The 23,563-nt window shown below is 53.8% G+C and overlaps 1 protein-coding gene across 1 annotated transcript in view; it reads right to left on the bottom strand.

Moving 5' to 3' along the window:
- The window catches only part of COL13A1 (collagen type XIII alpha 1 chain), an 81,442-nt gene that overhangs the window by 37,786 nt on the left and 20,093 nt on the right, over window positions 1-23,563 (bottom strand). The window contains exons 10-17 of the mRNA XM_066349246.1: window positions 23,255-23,281; window positions 20,096-20,161; window positions 16,600-16,707; window positions 14,131-14,157; window positions 13,318-13,353; window positions 2,612-2,656; window positions 1,617-1,649; window positions 917-943 (exon numbers count right to left, since the gene is read on the bottom strand). Of these exons, the coding sequence (XP_066205343.1) occupies window positions 917-943; window positions 1,617-1,649; window positions 2,612-2,656; window positions 13,318-13,353; window positions 14,131-14,157; window positions 16,600-16,707; window positions 20,096-20,161; window positions 23,255-23,281 (369 nt within the window). The remainder of the gene's footprint in view (window positions 1-916; window positions 944-1,616; window positions 1,650-2,611; window positions 2,657-13,317; window positions 13,354-14,130; window positions 14,158-16,599; window positions 16,708-20,095; window positions 20,162-23,254; window positions 23,282-23,563) is intronic.

The raw sequence follows: 23,563 nt of genomic DNA, 5'->3' as shown, positions 1-23,563 counted from the left end.
AAGCGCCCATCTGCTTCTCCACCCCTCCCCCTCTCCTTCCTCTCTGTTGCTCTCTTCCCCTCCCGCAGCCAAGGCTCCATTGGAGCAAAGTTGGCCCGGGCGCTGGGGATGGCTCTGTGGCCTCTGCCTCAGGCGCTGGAATGACTCTGGTTGTAACAGAGCAATGTCCCAGAGGGGCAGAGCATTGCCCCCTGGTGGGCATGCCGGGTGGATCCCGGTCGGGCGCATGCGGAAGTCTGTCTGACTGCCTCCCCATTTCCAACTTCAGAAAAATACAAAAAAAAAAAAAAAAAAAAAAAAGAAGAGAAAGTCACTCCTAAGAGGATGGAGGCGGGGGATAGGGGATCATAACGAGTAGAATGGACAGTAATCATAGAACAGTGTTTCCAGAATACTAGTCCCATAAGATGCTCCTTTGAAAAAAAGGATGCTCTGGTTAAAAACGTTTAAAAATTCTTCACAAGCTATTACCTTTTTAGAGCTTCCAATGCACCGTTAGCACATTAAAGGCTCTGAGAAGGCCTGCAGTGAAAAAACCCATGTAATACTTTTAATCCCGTATTTCTCCAACATATCTAAGCAGAGAAACTTTTTTTCATGTTACATCTTTCAATGAACTAGATGAGAAAGAGAGACAACCCTGTAGGTGCAGGGGCAACGGGTCCTGCCAGCTGGAGCAGATGTGTAGGCAAGCTGGCCGAGCCGTCCGGACCAGGACCCAAGGAGCAGGGAGGCATTTGCCGCAGAGCAGGAGGCACTCCTGGCAGGCAGGCCCCTCTCTGGCAGGCTTTCCTGCTCACTCAGTCCTCAGGCCCAGGCCAGCCTCAGGGGGACCAGCAGTGGAGTAGCAGCCCCTCCCACCCCCACCGGAAACCGGGTGCTCTGTGCATTCACAACGTGCCCTCTGTGTCAGTACCTTGGTTCCCGGGGTTCCTGGTTCACCCTGTTGGAGAAAAAGAAGAGTCAGGTAAAGAAATGAGAGGGGAGACAGAGCATGAGAAAGCAAGCAGGAATAAATGAATGAAACTACTTTGGGGGAAGACTTCAAGCCCCAGGTCACAAGATACCTACAGCACCACTCCTTATTCTTGCCCTAGGCGATGGCGTGGCTGGTGTGGGTGTCAGGGAGGCACCCAGGTGGAGCGAGAGGTTGGAATGGGCATTTGCTGTTCCCAGGGGCTTCCCCCGCCCCCATAAGGGGACCTGCAGGGAAAGCCACACCGAGCACTGTGCTGCTGGGTGTTCCTGCCTGTCTGCCTGCCAGCCGGATGGGCAGTCGGGGTGGGGTTCAGGAGGACTGCTGCTCCTCTCCCTGGGGCTTTGCAAGCATGTAGCTGCTAATTCCAGTGTGAAGGACAGCGCTGGCTCCACCACAGGACCGCGGGAGGGTGAGCCTGTAGCTGAAGCTGGTAACCCTTCGCTACTTCCTTGCAGGGCTCAGGTAGACACCGGTTATTCAAGTTATGTATGCATGCATTTGGCAAAAATACTGCTTTAGGAGAAATGTTTCCCAATCCTGTCTGCCCCCACCTTCGTTCAGAGCCCTGGAAGCCCTAACTGTCCTCTCTCCATCTCTCCCGTCCTGCTCCTGTGCTGAGTTACAGTGTTCCACTGACCTTCATTCCAGCCGCGGTGATGCCGGGAGCCCCCTGCCAGAGAGAAGAAAAGGCATGGAGACCTTCTGCAGGCAGGGGAGCATGGAGGAGGTGGCCAGCCTCCTAGCCCTCCTGGGGAAGCGGGCTGCTCACTTCTGCCTGCCGCTCAGACCCATTGGGAGGGAGGGCACTGAGCTCAGCACGGGGAGAGTGGGCCCTGGGGAAGAGGCTCTGTGCAGCACAGCTGGGTCGCCAGGCTTCTCACCCACCTGCTCAGCACCCAGGCTGTCCTGGGCGACACAGTGGGCACCAAGGCACGATGCTCACAGGTGAGCTAGATGGGGGCATCCTTGGGGTGAAGTGGGGAGGGCTTCACTGAGATAGGAGAGAAGCAGGGGGAGTTGAGGGGAAGGGAAGAAGGGAGCGCCGTTGGGAAGGGGAGAATAAGATGGCGATATCTTCACGTACAGTCCACCTTAGTGTGTCAGCAGGGTTCCCCTCACAGAATGAACCCTTCTTCATCCTGACCCAGCAAAATCCCTGAGCCACAGGCAGGGGAGTGGACTCAGGAAGTGAGCACAGCAGACAAGACAGTGCCCTCATGGACTGGGGGCACCTGACAGCAAACCCTATTTCCACACCAGCCCCAAACCACCTACTTTTGAAGTGAATGGGTTTCCAAAAACACTGCTTAGTAAATCCCAAGTGGAGGTGATTTTTAGGGGTGTCTACTCCCCACTTGGGTCTCAGGACTGCAGCCACTGCTGGGGTTACCCGAGAAGATATTTATGACCCAAAGATGCCCAGAAGGAGGCCTGGTCACATCAGAAGGGCACTGATGAATAATAGCTCATGGGCCAAACAGAAGCAGCCCTGTCTGGAAGGACAGGACAGGCAGTGAGGAGAGAGGGCTTGAGAGGAAGCGTGTGCCTTGTCCTCACAGTGGGACGTGGGAGGGAGGAGCAGGGGGGAGGAGGCTGGGGGAGAAGCCGCCTGGGTGTGCTGAGGGCAGGTACCTTTGCTCCTTGTTTGCCTGGCATCCCTGGCATGCCCCGTTCTCCCTGAAAGAAGAAAGAGAAATGATGAGAAAAGGACCAGGCTTGGGGCCTCGAGGACTCAGCCCTCGAAGCATGGCCTGCTAGGATGTCACTGAGAAAGGCTGGTCTGGAAGCCATCTCTGGCAGCCAGCACCGGGCACTCCTCTCAGCAATGTGAACTCATAGAGGGGTTCAAGTCATGGATCACAGTGTAGGAAAGAGCCCCAGAGAGAAAGGCCCACCAGAGGAGTCTGAGTCCTGTGGGCTGGGTAATTGTTCAGGGTCTGCTACTCTCCATGGCCTGGCATGCTGGGGCTTAGTGCTGTGGGTAGAGTCCGCTGGGCCACTGCTGCACACCCCCCTCCCATCCCTCCTAGGACACCCTGTCCTGCTTGGGACTCAGTGCTGTGGGTAGAGTCCGCTGGGCCACTGCTGCACACCCCCCTCCCATCCCTCCTAGGACACCTGTCCTGCTTGGACTCCAGCAGGCTGGTCCAGTAACACCTGCTGGCTGAGCCAGGTGCGCTCTTGCCTGTCACCTTCCTCTGGGACTCCTTTCCCTCGCAGACGTCTTGGGTCTAACTCTTCCCACAGGCACGTGGGCCTTGGCCCCGTGTGGCAGAGGGTCCGCCTGTCCCTTGGGTGGTGGAACTGGAGATGAATCGGTGCTGCCTGGAACCTGTCCAGCGTCCTACTTGCACCACCAGGTCCATGTCATTGCTCTGGGATTCACCAGGCACACTCTACCAGCTCAGCAGTGTTCTTCTTCTTCAACCTCTTACCTCCCGGGAAAACGCCAGGCCCACGGGAGGGGGCTGAGCTCAGGAAGGAGGACGGGGACTATGCCCCTCCATCCTTGGCAGGGCACACCAGGAGGAGGTGGGCTGGAGATGACAGCCAGTGACAAACAGGTGCTGACAGTAGGTGAATCAAGACTAACCTGCCATGTCAGGGGTGAGGGGAGTGAACAGGGGAAGAGAGAGGGCAGTTTCTGTCTCCATGAGTTGAACCCCAAATGAAGTCCTAGCCAGGGCCCAGAATGCTGTGCGAGTGACAACTGTCCGCCTGCTGTGGCCTCCTGCGTGAGAAGGCCAGTGCTGTGGATGGCAATACAGAACCCTGCCCAGCCTGCTCCCGGCCCAGCTCCTCTCTGGACAGACTGCTAGGCCGCGGGCCACGCTGCAGCCCTGACGGCTTATAGGCAGAGGGGACCCAGTCCCATGCGCCTCCATCTGCTCAGCTGTCCTCACCCCTCTCTGCCATCTTGCAGGCAGTCCCAGTGCATCCTTATGCTCACCAGGGACAAAGCTACGTCTAACTCTTTCCTCCACATTGGCCTTCACGCTCCCCAGTACACAAGCTGGACAGTGACACTCTATTTCAAAACAGCTACTGCCTGGCTTGGCATTGACTGCGGAAAAGGAGCCTGGCTCCTGAGCATGCATTCCATCCTTGCTTCCTTCCAGCCTCATCACCTGACATCCCGGCACCTATTATCTGTTTCCCTAAAAGCACCACCTATTTTCATGATTCTGTGACTTTATGCTATTTCCTAAAATATTGTTGTTGGAGGCCCTGGTCAAACACCATCTCCTCTATGAAGCCTCTAGTGCTGGTTCCTCAGTGCCGCAGGGACACCCGTGTATTTGTAACCTGTATGCATAATTCATGTTGGCCTGCTTTACCTCCACCCTCTTTGGACCAAGTCTCTGAATTCTGCAAACGTCTCAGATTCTTCGGCTCCAAACCCAGGAACCCTTCTCCATTCTGACCCTCCATTCTGAGGCACAGGCAGGGATGTGGACTCAGGAAGTGAGCACAGCAGACGAGACAGTGCCAGGACTGCCCTAGCCACTAAGCTCTGGGCAATCTCTTTTGAGGGGAAGAGTAGAGGAAGGCATGCACTTGTCCTGCATCTGCCATGCGCCTGGCACGGGGCGAGGGCTTTACATCCTCCTTCTCGTCAGCCTCTGAAAATCCACTCCAGTTTGGGTGTGGACGTTATTCTTGCTTCACAAGTGAATAAACCGTATCTCAGAGATGCCAGGTACAATTGTCAAGGTCATACAGAGCAGGAATTTTAACACAGGTCTTTTGTCTGCCAAAGCCCAAGTACCCATTCCAGGCCACCCCCAGCATCAGATGGGCTGATGTTCCACCTGCTTCTATTAAACACCCTTAGCACACTGAAAGGAGGACAAAACCCTTCTCTGCTGGAGGGCCCTCGGGTCTGTGCTCCACAGGCGTGAAAGGGTCACTGTGTGAAGGCAGCTCAGCTCAGAGCCCGGGTCTGGGTCTTTAATCATAGACACCCAGAGAAAAGAGTTGGGTAGTGCCCTGCTTGCCAGCACAGGTCTGCTATGTGGCCAGCAGAGGGCACCACAGGACCTCATCAGAAGTCTGGCAACTGGAGTCACACTGGCCTCAACCCCTTCCTCAGAAGAACCAGCTGATGGCTCCATCACTCTTTCCTTTAAAGGACTAGGATGCTCTGCTAACATGCCAACCAGCCCAACTGGGTTGACTCAGCCTTGACGGTACCAGAAAGAGTCCTCTGGGTTGGGGGGGGGTACAGGTGGGAGGTCAACTTGGGGGTCCCTAACTATTCAGGGATTTGCCATTTGTCCTGCCTTTCCCTTCCCCTGTCTTTCCCTCTGTGCTCCTGCCTCCCTGTCCCACCTCTACTTTGGGAGCTGACTGGGAGTCAGGAAAGGCTGGCGATGTGACTCTGGAGAAGCCACTCTACCTGCCTGCCAAGTGAGATTAGACTGTACCTTCTACCTACCCTGCTCCTCCATCTTCCCCATCCACTCCAGCCCAGCCTCTGTGAGACCCTTAGGAGAGAGAGAGGCCCTGGTCGGGGAGGGGACTGGGTTGGTTGGCAGCTCCAGCACAAGGCTCCCTGGTGGAGGGAGTTTAGCTTTGGGTTAAACTGCTGCTCTGAGAGGGGCTCTGGTTTCTCTTCCTGCCCCCGAGAGACAGATGCCTCATGTGCTTCAGCACAAGGAGGGTGGGTATGCTCACCCTGGCTGTCTCTGGCCTCTGTCTCCAATCTCCACAGGAGCCATACAGAGCAGAACCTGGGAGTGAGGCGTTCCAGCTAATTGGGCTTGTCTTTAGCCCAAGTTGGATTTTACAGAAAGACACAACCATGCCCTCCAGGGGAATCTGGGCCCCTTGGAGCTTCCTCAGGAGGCAGCCCTCCTCATTAGCGGGGCTGACCTTTGCCCCTTTCCTTCCCCCTGGGTCAATTCTCTTAATTCTGCAAATGACTCAGGCTGCCTTGATCCCCATCTCAGGGCCTCCCTCACTTCCAGCCCTTTCCTGGGCAGGAAGCAGGGGTGCCCTCCGCTGACCCCACCCTGCAGGCCCAGTCCACTCTCATCAGTCTCCCTTCTCTGGGGCTTGTCTCCATGGGCTTGCCCCAGCCTGACCTCTGAACTAGGGACTGTGTCGGTCCTAACCAGAAAACATTGACTCCTGGACGGTGAGTGAGGTGAAAGAGGGGTGAGAGTCACTGTCAAGGGCTCCAGGCAGGCTGTGGGCAAGCACACCCGTCTGCAGGGAGTAGGGGCTGTTTCTGGCAGCTGGTGCTGAAAGGACGATGCTGGTCATAGAGACTTCCTCAGGGCATGTCTGTGAGAGCACATCTACAGCCTCCTTCTTTCCTGTTTTTCTTCTTAGCAGTGTTCCTGTTTAAAAAATTTGAGTTTGGAATTGTGCTGAATTTAGATCCACTAACTCACTAATGTCTTGCTTTTAGGTGGGAAGGAGCTCTCATAGTCTGTCAAAGCCCCAGGGCCCCAATGTATCCCCTCCACCTTTGCCTTCCCATGTCATCCCAGTGGGGACTCCAGAGGCTCCCCCAGTGCTTCTCAGATCTGGGCCATCCCGCAGCGAGGGAAGTGGGTGGCTGAGTATTCTAAAGGGTTTTGCCCCAGGTGCACAGAGCGTAGCTGGCACAGGCTGCTGTGGAACTAGGCCTGTCACTCCCAGGCTGGACCAACCCAAACTTGAGGGCTGGTTGGCTCTTTAACAGTGGTGCCCAGAACAATGCCTTATGGCTGGCCTGGAAGGGGTATATTCCATTCATTGTGGTTAAGAAAGGTCTGGGTGAGCACAGGTAGCTAGAGAGGGGGCTGCCCTGAATGACCTTGACTTTGACAATGTTACTGACTCTCCAGCTGGGTCCACCTCCTGCTTATGCTAAAGTAGGGGTCCCCAAACATTTTACACAGGGGGCCAGTTCACTGTCCCTCAGACCGTTGGAGGGCCAGACTATAAATAAAACTATGAATAAATCCCTATGCACACTGCATATATCTTATTTTAAAGTAAAACAAAACAAAACAAAACGGGAACAAATACAATATTTAAAATAAAGAACAAGTAAATTTAAATCAACAAACTGACCAGTATTCCAATGGGAACTATGCTCCTCTCACTGACCACCAATGAAAGAGGTGCCCCTTCTGGAAGTGCAGCGGGGGCGGATAAATGGCCTCAGGGGGCCGCATGCGGCCAGCAGGCCGTAGTTTGGAGACTCCTGTGCTAAAGCATCAATGGGTTCTCTCTGCTGGTCCTTGCTTTCAGGTGTGAGGGCCCATCCTTTACGGAGATGACAGGATAGAAGCGAACTCCTTGGGGCACAAGCTGGCCAAGCTCCCGTCTGGTGGGCGTGGCCCCTTAATTGGTGATTTACTGTTTATGGAACAAGTGGGGCCAGGACTTGGCAAGAAGACATAGTCTGAAAGGAGGTGGGGGGCTTCAAGGTCAGCTCCCCAGCCAAGCAAAGGTCAGGCCAATGAAGCATGGGGAGATGAATGGAGCTCCCTAACGTGGGGGGCCCTGGGCTGAAGCTGCTATACACACAGACTCTTTGTTCTCTGCAGGGAGGAGGAAGGCCTGTCTGAGTGTGGGGAGCGGAGGGCTGTGGCCAGCAGGCGGCTCAGGCCTGGACCTGGGCCCTTTCCTGGGCTGGGAAATCCAGGTGAGGAGGGCTAACGTCTTTGTCTCCCTGAAGGATTTCCAGGGCTCCCTTCTGGGAAAAAGGCAGCTCAGTTCCCGGTTCCTGCTCTAGTCGGCTCCAGAACAGAGGGGCTGGGAAGCAGGGAAAAGCCAGGCCCTCCGGTGAATGGGGCTGGCAGGAAGTGATCTGGGGAATTACCAGGTCAGGCGCCCCATTGAAGGCCAGGGCTTTGGAAGAGCGGCTGGCTTGTAATCTAGACTTGGGATCGGTTGATTTTGTAGTTAGTTCCAAAAAGAAAAGTCAGTTCTAATTAATCTGCGGACCTGGGAGTGCAGGAGAAATGGGGCCCAGAGAACACAGGCCGGGGGCTGGAAACCGGCAGAGTGGGAGTCCGTCAGCCCCGCTGAGGCCTCAGATCTGGAGCCCACGTTTCAGCTCCCCGATCTGCTTCAATTGAAAAGGTTTGGCTGTCCCCACTGGGATTCTGTGGCTTTAAAGGAGTGCTGTGTCCACACCAGAAGGCTTCTGTATCTGTGGCTTCCATCTGTAGGAAGCACTCCGTATGCGAGCCCACCCCAGGGAAGCCTGGGGCTGCTCAGGTCCTCTCAGAGCTGCTCAGGTCCTCTCGGAGCTGGGTGGCACAGGGGGGTTTCAGGAACAGCTTCAGTATTGGACTGAGACAGCTGCCTTCTCCTGGCTTCATTGGAAGCCCAGGGACCGTGCCAACTCCCTCCCTGCAGGAGTCATTCAGGTGAAATCAGTGCCAGTGGGAAAAAAACTACACTTCCTTGGTTCTCCGACTAAAACGCACCAAGTACCCCATGTTCTCTGTTGTAGAGGCTCCAGGCACTGCTCACAGCCCGGGAAGCTCAGAGAAAGGCCCGAGTCCAGCCATAATCTTTTTTCTCACAAGAAGGAAAACAGCTCAAAACTCACTTCCTTTCTTTCTAACAGAGAGGATACCGCCTCCTGGAGATCATGGGAATCCCCAGGCCTCATAAGACCCAGGTAGTTGTCATTCAGAGCAAGGCTTTGGGGTCATATGGACCTGACTTTACTACTTCCTAGCTGTGAATCTTAGAGGGTTCACCTCTGTGAACCTCGGTTTGCTCATCTGTCAAGTGGGGATAAGACTAAAACCTACTTCCCAGGGTTGTTATAAAGATCTAGTAAGATGATGCATGCAAAGTGCCTCATATAAGAACTGGCATGTTGAAGAGGCCCCATAAGGTAGCTATAATAATATTAATTATTATTTTACAGAACTGTGTCCACCTACACATTTGCTCTGACTGTCAGATCAGAATGAACATGCCCTTCTGTAGGACTGACAGGTGGGGAGGAGGAGGTCTGGTATGGTCAGAAAATGAGGACTGAGACGGACTGGGTGGGTGAGCTTCTGCTCCTTATACCCTCAGCCCAGTGCCCTAGCTATCCAACCATAGGGCCCACTGGACCCCCTTTCCTGTGAGTCCCTGTTTCTGGGGAGCCCAGCTGCCTCCAGGAAGGGTGACTACTGTTACCAGCTGCTCTAGCATGAGGTTCTCACATCCTGCCTCTTCTGGTCTGAAAACGCACAGCCCATAGCCTGCAGAAAGGGTGGGTGTGCTTAGCCACAGTCCTTCCTGCAACCCAGAGGCTTAACGCCCAGACCGCCTCATGCGTCAAACTCACTGCCCACTGCTGGGACAGACTGACCCGCTTCGATGTGCTTAGAGATAAGCCCTCATCAGGTTTGTGATCCACATATAGTCTGACAATACTTGTCAATCCTTTTGAAAGAGAGCCCAGGTTGTAATATTTTAAACACACTCTGTGTCTTGCAACTTACTTAAAGTAGATTGGTGTCATAACTTTGGATTAAATAGGTACCACGTGGGTACACAACAATGCTTGCAGTGAGGGCTGTGGGGCTGGCCCTTAGTGGGGTGGGGAGCACAGGGCCTGCTGGCCACACTGGGCTTTGATCCTAAGGAGGATCCTAAGGAGCTGCTGGAGAAGCCTGCCCTGTGGCCGGGCTGGCCTGTGGGAGGCGGCCAGTTTGGGTCCAGTGGCTGGGTTGGTGCTGGTGGATAGAGCTAATCATTAGCAAAGCTCATGGGCAGAGAAGCATCTTTGCTGAGAGTTAAATTTCACCCCATGCTGAAAGGAAGGCCTTCCTGCAGGAGTGTCAAGTCACTGGGGCACAGCAAGGGAAGCAGATGTAGAGGGTCCTTTGGTTACCCCACGGGTCTTCCTCAAGCCTGGCCCCTGTCCCTGCTCTGTGTTCCCACTTGCCAGTCCCTGCTCCTCCCTGGGGGGGGGGCAAGCTTATCTCAGCACCTGCAATCAGGTCACCCTGCCTGTCGATGCCTCCTTACCATGCCTTATTCCAAGCACAGAGCACAAAGGGGAGAAGACAGAAAAAGAGAAACGATTACAAAGGGGAGAAGACAGAAAAAGAGAAACGATGGACAAAGGAAGGGTGCTTGGAGACGAACCCTCCACACCCCAGGGCAACCACAGAGGACAGCGGTCTGTGCATAGTTAGCTCTGCCTGGGTGAGGACCCTGAGCAGACATTCACTTCTGCACCAGGATGAGAAGACTGGCCTCTGGGCTTGGACTCATGAGACCTAGCTTCCAGTTTCAGAGGATTGTTCACCAGCTGTGCAACCCTGGGCAAAGTATTAACCTCTCTGAGCTCCTCTGAACAGTGAGGATAATGAGCTGGGCCAGTTAAGGACTGAGTGAGATAGGGAATGAATGACCTTCGGCTAGACCAGAAACGCTGCTGCACTGTCCTTGGGCATGAGTCTCCTCATCTTGGAGTTCTGATGGAATGCAAACTTCTGTTGGGGTGTGGCGATGACTGGAGTCAACATGACCACTGCTCCAGTGGGAATGGGCACTGGTAGCCTTCTGAGAGTTGCCTGACCTTGAGGAATGATCCCAAGTCAGTGGGTGTGAACCCTCGGCTGCTGGCCATTGGTCCCCAGTGCACACCCTCTGGGCTTTGCTGGAAGAGGGGGCTGTGGCTGAGGCAATGACAGAGTGAGGGCCAGCATGGAGATGAGGTGCTGAGACCACCTGGGGTTCCAGGAACACCTACTGACAAGACTCAAAGTGCAGGAAACAGGAGGCTTCCAAAAACCCTGGGAGGCAGTGAGAGGGAGCTAGCAGCTTCACAGCCCCCATGGATCCCAAAGAGGCCATTTTTTGGAAAGTCAGAGAAAGAAAGGGTGTGGAGCAAGAGCTGAGCATGAAGAAGAGTCTTCTCGGTTCCTCGTGAGGTCTGAAAGTAGTGATGCTCTGACAAGTGTGGAGGTGGGTGAAGAAAGACCTGAACGAAGGCTCGAAGAGACCAGGACTCCTTACAAAGCAGGGTTAATCTTCTCTAAGGGGTGTGAAGCCAACTCTTTCCCCAGGGACCTGTAGCTTCTCTGAGCAGGAAAAGATTTTAATCCAATCTCCCATCTGATATAGAAGCTTCTCAACACATGCCAGACCCATGCTATTAAGCCTCTACTTGAATACCTCTGGTGACAGGGAGCTCCCTCCCTCCAAAGGTATTCATCAACACTCACTCTGCCCTAAGTCATGAAGAAGAAGAAGTGTGCTCCCCCTTCCACGCTAGAGCTTTCTCTAGCAGACTTCCTGGTGGTCAGGAGCTGCCTCTGTCAGCAGAACCACACTGGTTTTCTCTGCAAATTCAATCCAGTCAGGGTTGAATGATTTGTCCCACAGTATGAGCCCAGGATTGCCACACTCATGGGACCAGGTTCTCTATTATCATGACACTCCAGCCCTAAGCTGAGCCCTTTTAGGACAACAAACCCCCAAGCTCCTTTCTGGATGGAGCAGACTCCTTGTTGGCGGAAGAAAACAGAAGCCGCCATAGTATGGATGCTAGTTGCGGGCAGCGCCATGATCCCAGGGGACCCTCTGCTGGCCCTGCAGTTTCTCTGCAGCTTGAAAGAGCTGGTTGTGACTGCTAATGGGAAAACCGACCCTGCTCTGCACTAGGAGGCAGTAAATTTTGTGAGACTGTGTGAGTGGATGGAGGCAACCGCGGGGGCTATAATTTCCACTTCCTGACACAATACAAACTTCTCAGTTTATGCAGAACTAATTACAGAACTTCCAGGTCTCGCCATTTCACCCACCAAGCACCCATAAAACAATGCAGTCATGGCAGCCGCCAGAACACAGAGTGCACCAATGTGATTCTCAGGAGCTAGTCTTCCCTTTCCCAACCCCTCCCCTCTGTGTGCTCCTTTCCTTCCTGCCTCTTTTCTTTTCCTGGAAGGCTCCAGAGGCAGCGTCTGGGGGCGAGATGGGCTCCCTGTAGCAGGTGGTACCATGAGAAGGGCCCAGACCTGGACATGCATTCCTGCTCTGCCACTTACGAGCCAAGAGACTTTGGGTATGCCTCAGTTTCCTCATTTGTAAATATACTGCTCACAAAAATTAGGGGATGTTTAAAAATGATTATGAAGCGATAAAATATCCCCTATTTTTTGTGAGCAGTATAGAAGAACAGTTCCAGCTTCATAGGGTGATTTTAGGATCAAAAGTAACCACAGGTCATGTTGAAGGAGAGCCTGGCAATAAGGTAGGCATTCAGCAAGGGGTGACTTTTATTAAGATTATTTTTATGTTAATGACCATCTCTGGGCCTTAGTTCAAATTGTTTTCCTGTCTAAAGTGCCATTTCCCTTGAAATGTGCTCACTGAAGGGCCACAGTGTTGGGTTAAAAATGGCCGCAATGCTTTGCCACTCCTCCCACAAGAAGATGTGAAAGCTGAGTCCCCTCCCCCACCCCATATGACCTGGCAGTGTGACTTGCTCTGACCAACAGGACATCAGTGTGAGTAAACTGGGACTTGCCCATTTTAAATGCTGCTCTGGGCCTGCCGTGTTGTAAGGAAACCTATCTAGTCCACTTGGGGCTCAGGGGCTGAGTGGAGGAGAACAGAGGCACCCAGCCCACAGCCAGTGCCAATCACCAGACATGGGGATGCAGCCTTGTCATCCATCATCCAATGTGACTGCATAAGTGAGCCCCGGGGAGACCAGTGGTACTCTCAGATGGCCAATCCACAGAATCCTGAGAAATAAATCTTCATTTTAAAACCAGTAAGTTTGGCATGGTTTGCTACATGGCAATAGAAACTTAATACACCTACCCATTCACCAGGACTGAGCTCATAGGCTGTCATCTCTCAGAAGACTTCCCAAACTCCTGCCAACCTGGAATTAATTTCTTACCCTCCTCCTGTATTCATAAAGTGTTTTGTGATGGTAGCAATCAGCACAGTCTGCCTTCTCCGGGATTATCTGTGCAGGAAGCCCGTCTCTCTGGCTTGAGAACTGCCAGAGAGCAGGGCTAAGATCCTAAGCACACTTCCCCATCCATGCACGCACAGCTCTGCCTGGAGAAGCTGAGGTGCCTCGGGACAGATACAGCCACCAAGGTTGGCGGGGGAGATCCTTCTGGGCCAGAGGTCCAGCTGGACACTGACTTGCCCAAGGCCCTGTTACGCCTCAGCCTCCTGCTCCCCCAAGTGAAGACATGACCCCTGTCTAGCCAACCTCACAAGCACTATGAGGCTTATGCTGGATGACTGAGCAAAATTATGTGTGCCTGACCAAGTCTGGACCCTGTGTACACCTTGGTGAGACCCCACTTGGGTTACTACTGGGGGTGGGATCTTCCCCTCCCCCCACTGCTTACCTTCCGACCGTGGTAGCCCTGGATCCCCGGGTCTCCCTACGAGAACAAAGAGAAGGCGGTAAGAGGGGTTTCCCAACAGCAAACTTCAGCTCCCGCTGTTTCCCTCACATTCCCATCCTTCTTCCTCCCCATGTCTAAATCCTAGTGACCTCCACCCCCAGCCATCCCTGGAACAAGAACAGAGGCTATTCTGCTCCTCAGAACTATTCCCTGCCTTGCAGAAGCAGAGGATGGTGGGAAGGGTCAACTTGGCAGGAGACCTGACTTTCAGTTTTGTAATACCACTGATTTTCTCTATTGAAAACTTGGACCAGTTACTTTGTTCCAAGGCCCTCAGCTTCCACATTTGTCAAATGGTTGGGCTTTGCAACTTCTCATCCTCAGAACCTGAGGGTTCCTCAGCTTCAAAGGGAGAGTCTTTTTGACATCACGAGCTTCCAGATAAGGTTTTGGAAGAGTCTGGATGACCCTCCAGGTCATTTCCAGCTCTGACTCCTTAGAAAACACTCTTTTTTGGGGATGTTGGGACAGTGTCCTGGGCATCAACCTTGTGTTTCCAACTAGACCGTACGCTCCTTGGAGGTGGGACTGCACTTTCCATAGCAGCCTAGACTTGGTGGGCTGCGCGCACAAGTGCTCAATCCTTGTGGGACCCAGTCAGTTCCCAAGAGGGTGGTGTTTTGGAAGTGAGCCAAGCACGATGCATCTCTCGCTGATCTCCCTCTCAGCTCCTCCTCAGTACCCTTTAGTGCTGCCTGCCACTCATCCTGCAGGAACTCCCTCCGCTCAGTGCATCACCCAGGGGGCCCTTACCTTTGGTCCAGGAGGCCCAGGAAAGCCCTGCAGAAGCAAGGGAAAGGTGAGTAAAGGTGGGTTCCACTGGTAAACAGTTAGGGTTAGTCATGTTGACAGCGGAGGCGGGGAGGGGGGGGCAGAACAGTGCTCGAATAGAACGGGGTTTGGATGTGCTACAGAACAGGCCAGCGGATCCTGTGAGGGTATCTGAAACCTGCTGAGGGCACATGGGGACAACAGGCTCTTGTCCCTCTCTGGAGCCATGTGGGTGCCGTGGGCATCTCCTCTGTGCTTGCCCACTGGAAAATAGGTCAGTGGCATCATGTTAAATAGACAGTGCGGTTTGGGCCAGATCCCCACCGCCCACCTCCTAATTGGGACCCCTCCCTGGAAAGCTGACCTTGCCCAGCAGAATCATGGTTTTGCCTTGGGCCCTGCCAGCCTGAGGAGGAGCCCTCTGTCTCTCCCCCCCAGGGCGCTGTGGCTGTGGGCTCCGGCCGTGGGGAGCTGCTGTGGGTGCAGGGCCTGCGGAGCCCAGGGCGCTGTGACTGTGGGCTCCGGCCGTGGGGAGCTGCTGTGGGCGCAGGGCCTGCGGAGCCCAGGGGGAGGCCAGCACGGCTGTGGGCACCGCGGTGTGGGGATGGGTCTGGAGGCAGACGCGGCTGCAGAAACCATGGGCCCGAGTCTGGTCTGTTTCAATTGGTTTAAAAACACACTTTCTGTTTGTTTTCTTTATTAAAAAAACCTAACAAAGAAAACCTTCTGACTTGGGTCAGTGAGAGGGAGCCCAGTGTGTCCGGGGCGGGCAGTCAGCAAAGAAGTGGGTCTTGTGCACTTTTTTGGTTTTCTCAGCTTGGTTTGATTCAATTCCCTAAATTTTACCTCCTTTCAGGTTTTCTGTTTTCCCATCTAGAAACCCATGAAAGCAAGACTAATGCCTTCCCTGAGGTCCTGGGGAGAAATCATGGAGATATTTAAATTCCATTGTGGGGGTCAATCTGGGCAGGAGAGCCAAGAACCCCTAAGTTTTCACACCGCTGTGCCACCTTCCTGCCACGCTGGATGCCAGTCAAGCTGGAGCTGCCGCCCAGCCTAGAGGGACCCCATACTGAGCCTCAGCTTGGCAGCTGTGGCAGCTGTGGCAGCTGAGGGGCTCAGATGTGAAGCCAAGTGACCTGGAATGCGACTATACTCATTGAGGGCTATTTGGCAGGGACATCGTAACCCTGCGATTTCACCTCTGGGACACCATCCCAGTGACACAATCAGAGATGTGCAGACACTTATGTTCGAGGCTACAGATCACAGAAGGGAACTCATTAACTACTTTCTCAACAGGCCCAGCAGCCCTGAGACCCATGTCAGAGGAGGTGCCTCAGTACCCGCCTCCTGACTTGAGCAGGCGTGGTTTACGGTGAAAAAGTAACAGGATGCAAACTGTTCGATTATTCAGAAAGCTATCAACCTGGAAATGTTTAGGTGCAGATATCTCTAAGGAGAAAAATGGAAGGACTCTCTAAAATGTTAATGATGGTGAGCTGTAGATATGAGGAAATAGATAATTTAAAACCTTTTTTTGGTCTATATTCCAAATTTTTCAGAATGAATGTATAATGTTTTAGTCATAAGAAAAAACAAAGAGGTTGGTTTGTTTTTTAGCCACATGAGAAAAACATTATTAAATAGACTCTGTCCTTAACCCTGTCCCTCCAGTAACAATATGACATTAGTCTTAGCTCTGGGTAGAGAACCCATTTTCTCCCAAAGAAGTCCAGATGCCTGCTGAGCTAGGCTCCTGCCCTGGGGCTTTCTTGCACTAAATCGGGCTGAGAAAGTCAGGTGTTGGCCAGGGCTTGGTAATGCGTGACTTGGTGGTCACTGAGCTTGAAATGTCGCCTGTGTGTGGGGTGCCTGCTGGCCTCCCGGGGCCCCTGCCAGGAACGGCCCCTGCCAATTGTTAGGCTTGATGCAGGCATCCAGCTGGTGGCTTAGGAGTGTGAAACCTGCACACCTCAGAAGAGGCGTGTTTGTTAGGGGCGCCAGCTGGTAGGACAACCTTTTGCTGCCTCCATCAGAACTCACTGCCTCCAACTCAGACTCTGTTAAGCGCGGGGTCAGGGTCAGCCATTTAAGATAGCCCTGGGGGGGAAAAAAAAGATAGCCCTGGAAAAAAAAAAGATAGCCCTGGAAACTTTCTTTCTTTTCTGCTGAGGCTGGGGATAGCCTGCTGGTGATTTCCTCCCTAGAAGGCAGTGACTGGAGGTGAGGCCTCAGGAGGTGTGTCTCAGAACCCGAGTGCAGCAGGCGGCGTGGCAGGGATGGGCAGCTCCTTGTAGGGAGCACCCAAGTTCAACGGCCTTGCCAAGGTGTTGTGCCATTTGTCTGGGACACAGGTTCCCATTGGTTATGCAGAGTTTGAATACTGCCAGAGACTTCATAGACAAACCTTGGGAGAGGAGGCAGTAGAGAGAGGAAGGGGGTACTTACGGGTGGCCCCATGGGCCCTGGTAGTCCTGGGTGCCCCAGAGGTCCACTCGGTCCAGGGGGCCCTGGGGGCCCTGGTGGGCCTTGGATACCAGCCTGGCCCTGTTCACCCTGAGGTTCGTGGAAACAGGTGTTAGAGACCCCCAGGGCTGCAGAGCGGTTCCCGTCCCAGTGCCATGCACCCAGTGAGGGCCCCGCGTGGGCTCTGGTGGGGAGGCGGTGGTGGCGTGATGGTGATGTTGCTGCGTGGTGACTACATGCAGGGGCTGGTGGCAGCAAGGAGATGGCCAAGACAGGAGGCCCTCAAGAGGAGGGGCTTCCAGAGAGGACTTGCTGTGAGAGCAGCTGGTCGAGGGTGAGAGCCCCACAGAGGGTGGCAGAGGCAGAGGCATAAGTGAGGTCACCCCGGCTCAGACGGTTTGCTCCCAGCCTGGCCAGAGCACAGAGTCCAGTCCTGGTGGTCCGAGACCGAAGCCTGCCTCTGCTTCCTCCGGGCTGCGAGTCACAGCCTCTCTATGCCCTGTCTGGCAGCCACGAATGAGAGCAGCAGTTCCACATGTCCTGATGCAGCTTTTCTCCATTTTTGATGATCTGACTCAGAGGGTCAGAGGTTCACAGAATTTTGTTTGGCTCAGTAAACAATTGGACAAGAGATTTTAAGTAAAAAATTTGGACTGATGGCTTTTGATGAAAAATGTGGAGCCCTGACAGCTAGGCCCACTTCCTGGGCTAGATTGGAGAGTGGGGCGCCCTTTAGGTGGGCATGAGTTCTCCAGTTGCATCAGGATGGATGGAGGGTCTGGGAGGCACGGACAGCATCCTGTTCCCTCAGGAGGAGGGGAGAGCCTGGGCCGTGTGACCCAGATCTTGGGACTGGGGGCCAGTCAGTTACCCTAGATCTACACCCTGAGGCTACTAGGTTATTTTCTAAGGGAGCTCTCCAGGGACAATCTGGGCTCAGCTCTTGGGACAAGGGGCCCATCCCTGTAGACAGACTAACAGAACAGCCTGGCAGGTGTGAGAGCTCCAGGCTGGGATCCAGGGGGGCACAGGCAGCCTGAGTTCCAGGCCAGCCCACCCTGCTCAGGGCGATCTCAGCAAGCTGCCATGACTCTGCTTCCATGTATATGAAAGGGAGCTGGTGAGCATGCTTCCTGCAAACTCTACAGAGGAAACTGATGACTCTAAACAGGAGCACGCAACCTCAGAACGAGAACTATAAGATTTTAGCAGCACCTGCTTGAACCATCTCTTGGCTAGGACATCCTAGGGCAGATGGCACCCAGCAGTGCTACTCTGGGCCCTGGGCTTCAACCTGCCACACCCTCTGAGAAGAAGCTTGGTCTAATTAAACAAAATTTAAAAAAAGCTGCTATGAGTGTTCATGGTGGAAGAGGCAGGTGCAGAAATGGGTCACAAGTCCCATTTCACAGAAGAGGAAACAGGCTCAGGGAAGTTGAGTTCCCTGACCAAGGCCACATGGAGAATCCAGAGGGGAGCCAGGACCCCGACTTGGAACTCCAGACTATTTCTAATCATTCCAAATAATCCCCCAGCAAAACCTGCTCACTGTCCAACTTTCTGCACTTTGGAAGTGACCTCCAACACCATCTGCTAAGGACATCATATCTATTATAAAGTTTCCTGTTTCAACTAATATTAGACCCAGTGTTTAAGTGTCTTACAGAGCCTGTAAAATCAATATTGGTTTATTGATAGGAAATGGTCAAAGCTTTTTATGTCCCATGACGGCTGACAGCATAAAACCGTATTCTCCAGGCAGAAGCTGCAGCAGGAGGCACAGGGGCCCCTAGACATCTTTCTCCACTTAGGAAACCAGGTCAGAGCAGCACAGAAAGTTCTGGCTCACCTACCCTTTGCTCTTGAAAAGGGAGGCAGTATCATGCCTGGGCCCCTCTCAATTTTTTCATTTGTAAGGTGGAGATGATGATGGTGGCACCTCCACTGCCGGGGGGCTGGTGTGGGATTACACGAGATAATCCACGTAGAATTCTTACAACGGGGTCTGGAACCAGTGAGGACTCAACAAACAGCAGCGAATGCAGCCAGGGCCAGGAGGTGGCTGCTGGCAGTTGAGGCGAGTGGTGCTCTGAGAGCAAACACTCAGCTCTCCTGGAATGGAGTCCGGCAAGGGTGGGGTGGATGACAGAGGGGCAGGCCTGGTGCTTCTCTGAGCTGCCAGCAGGCCCCCTGAATAGCCATGCTTGGGGTAAGTGCTCAGAGCACATGGAGGCTCTCGAGGATTTGGCTGCTGTAACAGGATATGCAGGCTCAGGTAACGTGTGCATCACGTGTCCCTCTGTATTTTTAGCTGCTAATTGCAGTGATTTTTTTTTTTCAGCCTTGTTCAATCAGGTGCCGGACATGCAGGCTTCTGGACTCTTGACTTTTGAGTCAGGCCAGCTGGTGGCTCCAGGCCATGCTGTCAGGCTTTCAGAGAGCATCTCAGAGCCCTGTCGCTTCCAGCATCCCTGTGCCTTGGCACTCCCTGCGCAGTGTAAGTGAGGCTAGGGGCATGGGTGGCAGCCATAGGCTGCCTGGCCTGGCATCATGCTGCAGTGCCTTAGCCTGACCCCCGGGCCTGAGGTCTCTTGCTCTTTAGTCTATGTGTTCTGGTCCTATCCCAGACGCCTTGGATTGGTAAGGCAGGAAGAAGGAAGCAGTTGCTCACAATGATTATACCTGTTGGTTGTGGGCTACATTCCCTCTGCAAATTCCCTCACTCAAACTTAGGTTACAAGTGATCAGGTGCTAAGCAATCTGCATTTCTAAATACGAAGGGTATAGGGCCAACTGAGAGAGCCCTGGGTGGGGGGGTCTGAAGACCCCCATTCAGTTCCCAGTAGCTGTTTGTGTGACCTTGGGCACAGATTCACTTCTCACTGAGCCTCAATTTAATTGTAGCATTCAAACAGTGCCAGGAACTATTCTAAGTGCTTTGCAAACACAACAACCCTATGAAGTAGGAACTGTTATTATCCTCATTTTACAAATGGAGAGCTGAGGCACAGAGAAGTTAAGTAACCTGCCACAAATCACATAGCTAATAAGAGGCAGAGAATTTAGGTGCCCTGCAATTTACTGTGTAATCTTGGGTGACTTACTTATCATCTCTGAGACTTGATTTCCTCATCTATGAAATAGGGATGACCATGCCTAACACAGAAAACTGTTGAGAGAGTAAACGCAATCAAGCCTGCGAAGTGTGCCACACGGTGGCTGGCCCCCAGGGACGGCTGCTGTTGGTGGCTGTTAGGAGTGATGGGAGGTGTAAGCTGGGGACTGCCTGGGCCTGGATATTGTGTATTTCCAGGTCTAGAGCACTCATGGGTCCATTTTTGTCTAATTTAATCTAATTGAATGAAAGTAGAGTGAGGGTCTGTCTTTGTCTACAGTCCCAGTTGGCCTTGCCCAGCCCAAAGACTTGCCACGCTGCTGGGGAAGGCGCACGAGGTCTGAGCAAAAAGAAGGGGTCTACCTGGAAGGTCCGCCTTTTTATGACTGGGGGTGGAGCCAGTCGCACTGAATTGAGGAGAGGCAGCAGCTGAAGAGAAAGATGAGTTGGAAGGCCAGAGGGCAAAGGCCAAAGGTCGCAGGTGTTCAGGAGGATGCCAAAAGTCGCCAGGAAGGGAGGGCGGCCAAGAGGGAATGGAGGAGAGATGCAGAGAAGAGAGATTAGTGAACATGAGGCACAGGGAGGGGAGGTGCGGACGGGGCACTCTCAGGCTTGTGGGGTGCAGTGCTGAGCTTGCCCTTGGGTGGCACACTGTCCCTGGAAGGAGGAGTGGCCCTTGGGGTGTTGGCCAGAAGCATCCCCCACCTGGGAGAGTGGTCCTCCTTGGCTGGGTGGGCTCTCTGTGGCCATGCTGGGCCAAAAAGGCCGCCTGACACATGGTCCAACATTGCACTGCTGGCCCCACCCATTCCCGGTCGCAGCAAAGGCTGCTGGGCTGAGGGCAGAAGACTCAGCGACTCTGGCTAGGTAGGGAGCCACAGGACCAGCTAAATTGGTACTTGAAGACAGGCTGGTATGTGGCGACCTCTTGGTTCTTTTTTGGTTGAGTGAGAAAGGTTGATGTCAGCGAATCTGGGGAGGTGGTCAAGGGCAGTGCCAAGCCAGGCTCTCGGGGGCTGAGCCAACTGTGGGTATGGCCAGTGTGAGCACAAGATAAGTACTACTGAGGTCTCACCCTGGGGCTGGAGGGCTTGGAAACTAGAGGCTGGGCAAGCTTGTCTCTGGCATGTTCAACCACTTGTTTGGGAGAGGCAACTTGCAATCACATTATTGAATGTGATTTTCATTTCTGGAAATTCTTGCTCTTTCCAATCTCTTTGTTCATGAAGCTGAGCACCCCACGGCTCTAGGAAGTGGTTAGAACCCATGTCAAAACAAAGATGGCATAGAATCAACCTCTTGTTTTTGAAGGCATTTTAACTCCCAGGAGACTCCAGGAGGAGTGTTAAGAACCAGGGACTACCTGGACTGAGAGTGTGCCCAGCTGGGGCCTTCGGGGCCAAGTCTTGGCCTTTCCAGGTCATTACTGTCTTCATTGGCAGCTGCTGCACTGAATACCACCCCCTCCCACTAGGGGCCCCGAGGACGTGCAATGTTGGGCTCTGTGTCCAGGGAGCCTCTCAGCAGAGCGGTGCTGGAGAGCTTCCAGAACAGAACCTACAAACCTTCAGGGCAATTATCTGGTTGGAGTGCAGAGCTGCTAGAGTGCCGCTTAGGTACTCCTGGGGTGGAAGGGGGGGGGGGTGAGATGGGCAAAGGGGGTGAGGAGTGCTGGAGCTCACAGCCACCAGCTCCTCTGCTCCCGCCCCGTCCCGGGGACTCCGTTCACCCTTCTCCTCTCCTCTCCCTGCCTCTCTGGAGGTGCTGAGGCAAGGACCAGCCTGGGTCTCTTGGTATCTTGTGAACCTGGAGGCCTGCCACCCCACCATGCCTGCAGACCCCTCGGAAAACCAGTAAACCACGTGCCCTAGAAGCCCCTGCTTTTCTACCCACTTCCAAATAAACAGCAGGTGCCAGCTGCCTTGCCCTGCCTACCAGCTGAGTCCCCAAACCCACTCCCATCCCTGTCTGACTTGTACGTGACTGTACCCCACATTGCCGTGGTCATGAAGCCTGCGTGTTTTGTTGCACCTTGTGGTCAAGGTGCTTCTGGAGGCTTCTGTCTCTGTCCTCTCCCTCTTCTTATGTTGAGCTTGGGAACAGAGAACTCCACCCCCCCTACCCTCACGCGTTTGCCCGGGACCGAGGACACTGCCGAAGTGCCTGCAGTTGTGTTGTCCTTTGTTCTGGGGATGCTGTCTTTCTTTCAGGCAAATAACAATCCTGTGAGCCCATCATTCCAAATAAACACAGCTGACCTTCTATTATTGTATCAGATCAGGCTGGCTGGAACACTAGGGCCCCTCTGTCCCTGAAGCACATGCCACTGACAGGTTGGCTCTATCTACAATGCTGCCAGCCTGTGCCCCCTGCCCAGGCCCAGTCCAGCCTTAGCCTCAATGCCAACCTACCTACTTACGTTTAAGGCTCCCCACGACCTGTTCCTGGCCCAGGAATCCAGAGGTAAGGACCATACTGTCAGGATCCTGCTAGCAAGGCCCTGCTGGCAGCCTCTGGAGCCTGGTGGACCCTGAGCCTGGCTTGTCCTTATCTCTATTTCCTCATTCCCCTGCCTGGAAGGGGTGGGTGGCCAGTGAGCCACACCACATGTGTGTTTCTGGGCACAATGGGGCCCATGAGAGAGAATGGGCACCTAAATATACCTGTCCTCCCTACCTCTACTGCCCGGGTCTGAGGGTGGCAAGGCTGATCCACAAAACAGGGGCCCTGTTCCAGGGCCTGGCGCCCTGGGCCTCTTACTGGAGGAGGCAGTACACACCTCAGCCCTCCCTGTTTCAGGAATGGCTTTGCTGTTGGTACAGTACTTAGAGGTTCTGAATAGGCTTTGGACTGTTGCACTCTGGGGTAAAGCCAGGAAAAGGAAGGAACTGGTGGGGGCTGGGAGGAGTGGAAGACTATCTTAGCCCTGAAATTCCCCACCCCGCTTGAAAAGAGTGTCCTCTATTCTTCAAGAGGCAAAGAAGAGACTTTACCCTTGAATTGATATAATCCACCCCCACTTATCTCCTACCATTGAGGTTGGGTCATCTGAAACCATGACTAACCCAAAAGTCCCTCTAATTCGGCCAGACACACACACACACACACACACACACACACACGCACGCACGCACACACACACGGGCAGAGCTTCAGACACATAGACTCACACAAGCCGCACAGCCTCACAGAGAAGGTGTGTTCAGAGGAGAAGCAGCTGGCACTCAGAGTCAGATTCACAGCTGCCGGGAGACGTGCAGCCCAGACAGTGCTGGGCGGATACAGACACACATGTGAACACGAGTGCTGGAAACCAGCTCTATACACACACACACACAGTGATCACGGGGCACACTCCTGGGCCGGGCAAACACACTGCCACCCACGGCCCTTGCTCTGGCTGCTGACCCAGAGGGGGCTGAAGGCTCCTGTCCCCACGCTCTGTATGTGCTGGGGCCCCAGTGAGATGAGGCTGAACTGGGGCTGTGCCCTAGGATGGATCAGTTGTAGGAGTTCACTTACCCGGTGTGGGTACTCTCCACACTGACCCTGGAGAAGAGAGGAACGGAGGGGTTAGGTATTTGGTGGTGGGCTCACACGACTTATGGACCCATCACCCACCCTCATCACCCACTAGTCCCTCTTTGGTGGTTCCGGACTGAGCTCTTTGAGGCAGGAAAATTAATTCCCTCTTCTACCCTGCTGTCTGCATGAAAGAAACCCCCAGGGCCTGCCTGGATGTGGCCCCATGGAGCCTGTGCCATGACCACTTGCCATGACTACACAGTCAGGAGTTATGCTCTAAGCCTGGCTGGAGGTATGTTCCAGAAA

This window comes from Saccopteryx leptura, chromosome 9 (genome assembly GCF_036850995.1).
Source record: "Saccopteryx leptura isolate mSacLep1 chromosome 9, mSacLep1_pri_phased_curated, whole genome shotgun sequence".
In the NCBI taxonomy this organism is placed as follows: domain Eukaryota; kingdom Metazoa; phylum Chordata; class Mammalia; order Chiroptera; family Emballonuridae; genus Saccopteryx; species Saccopteryx leptura.
Note: the sequence above shows the minus strand (reverse complement) of the source record. Positions and strands in the feature narration are given on the sequence as shown.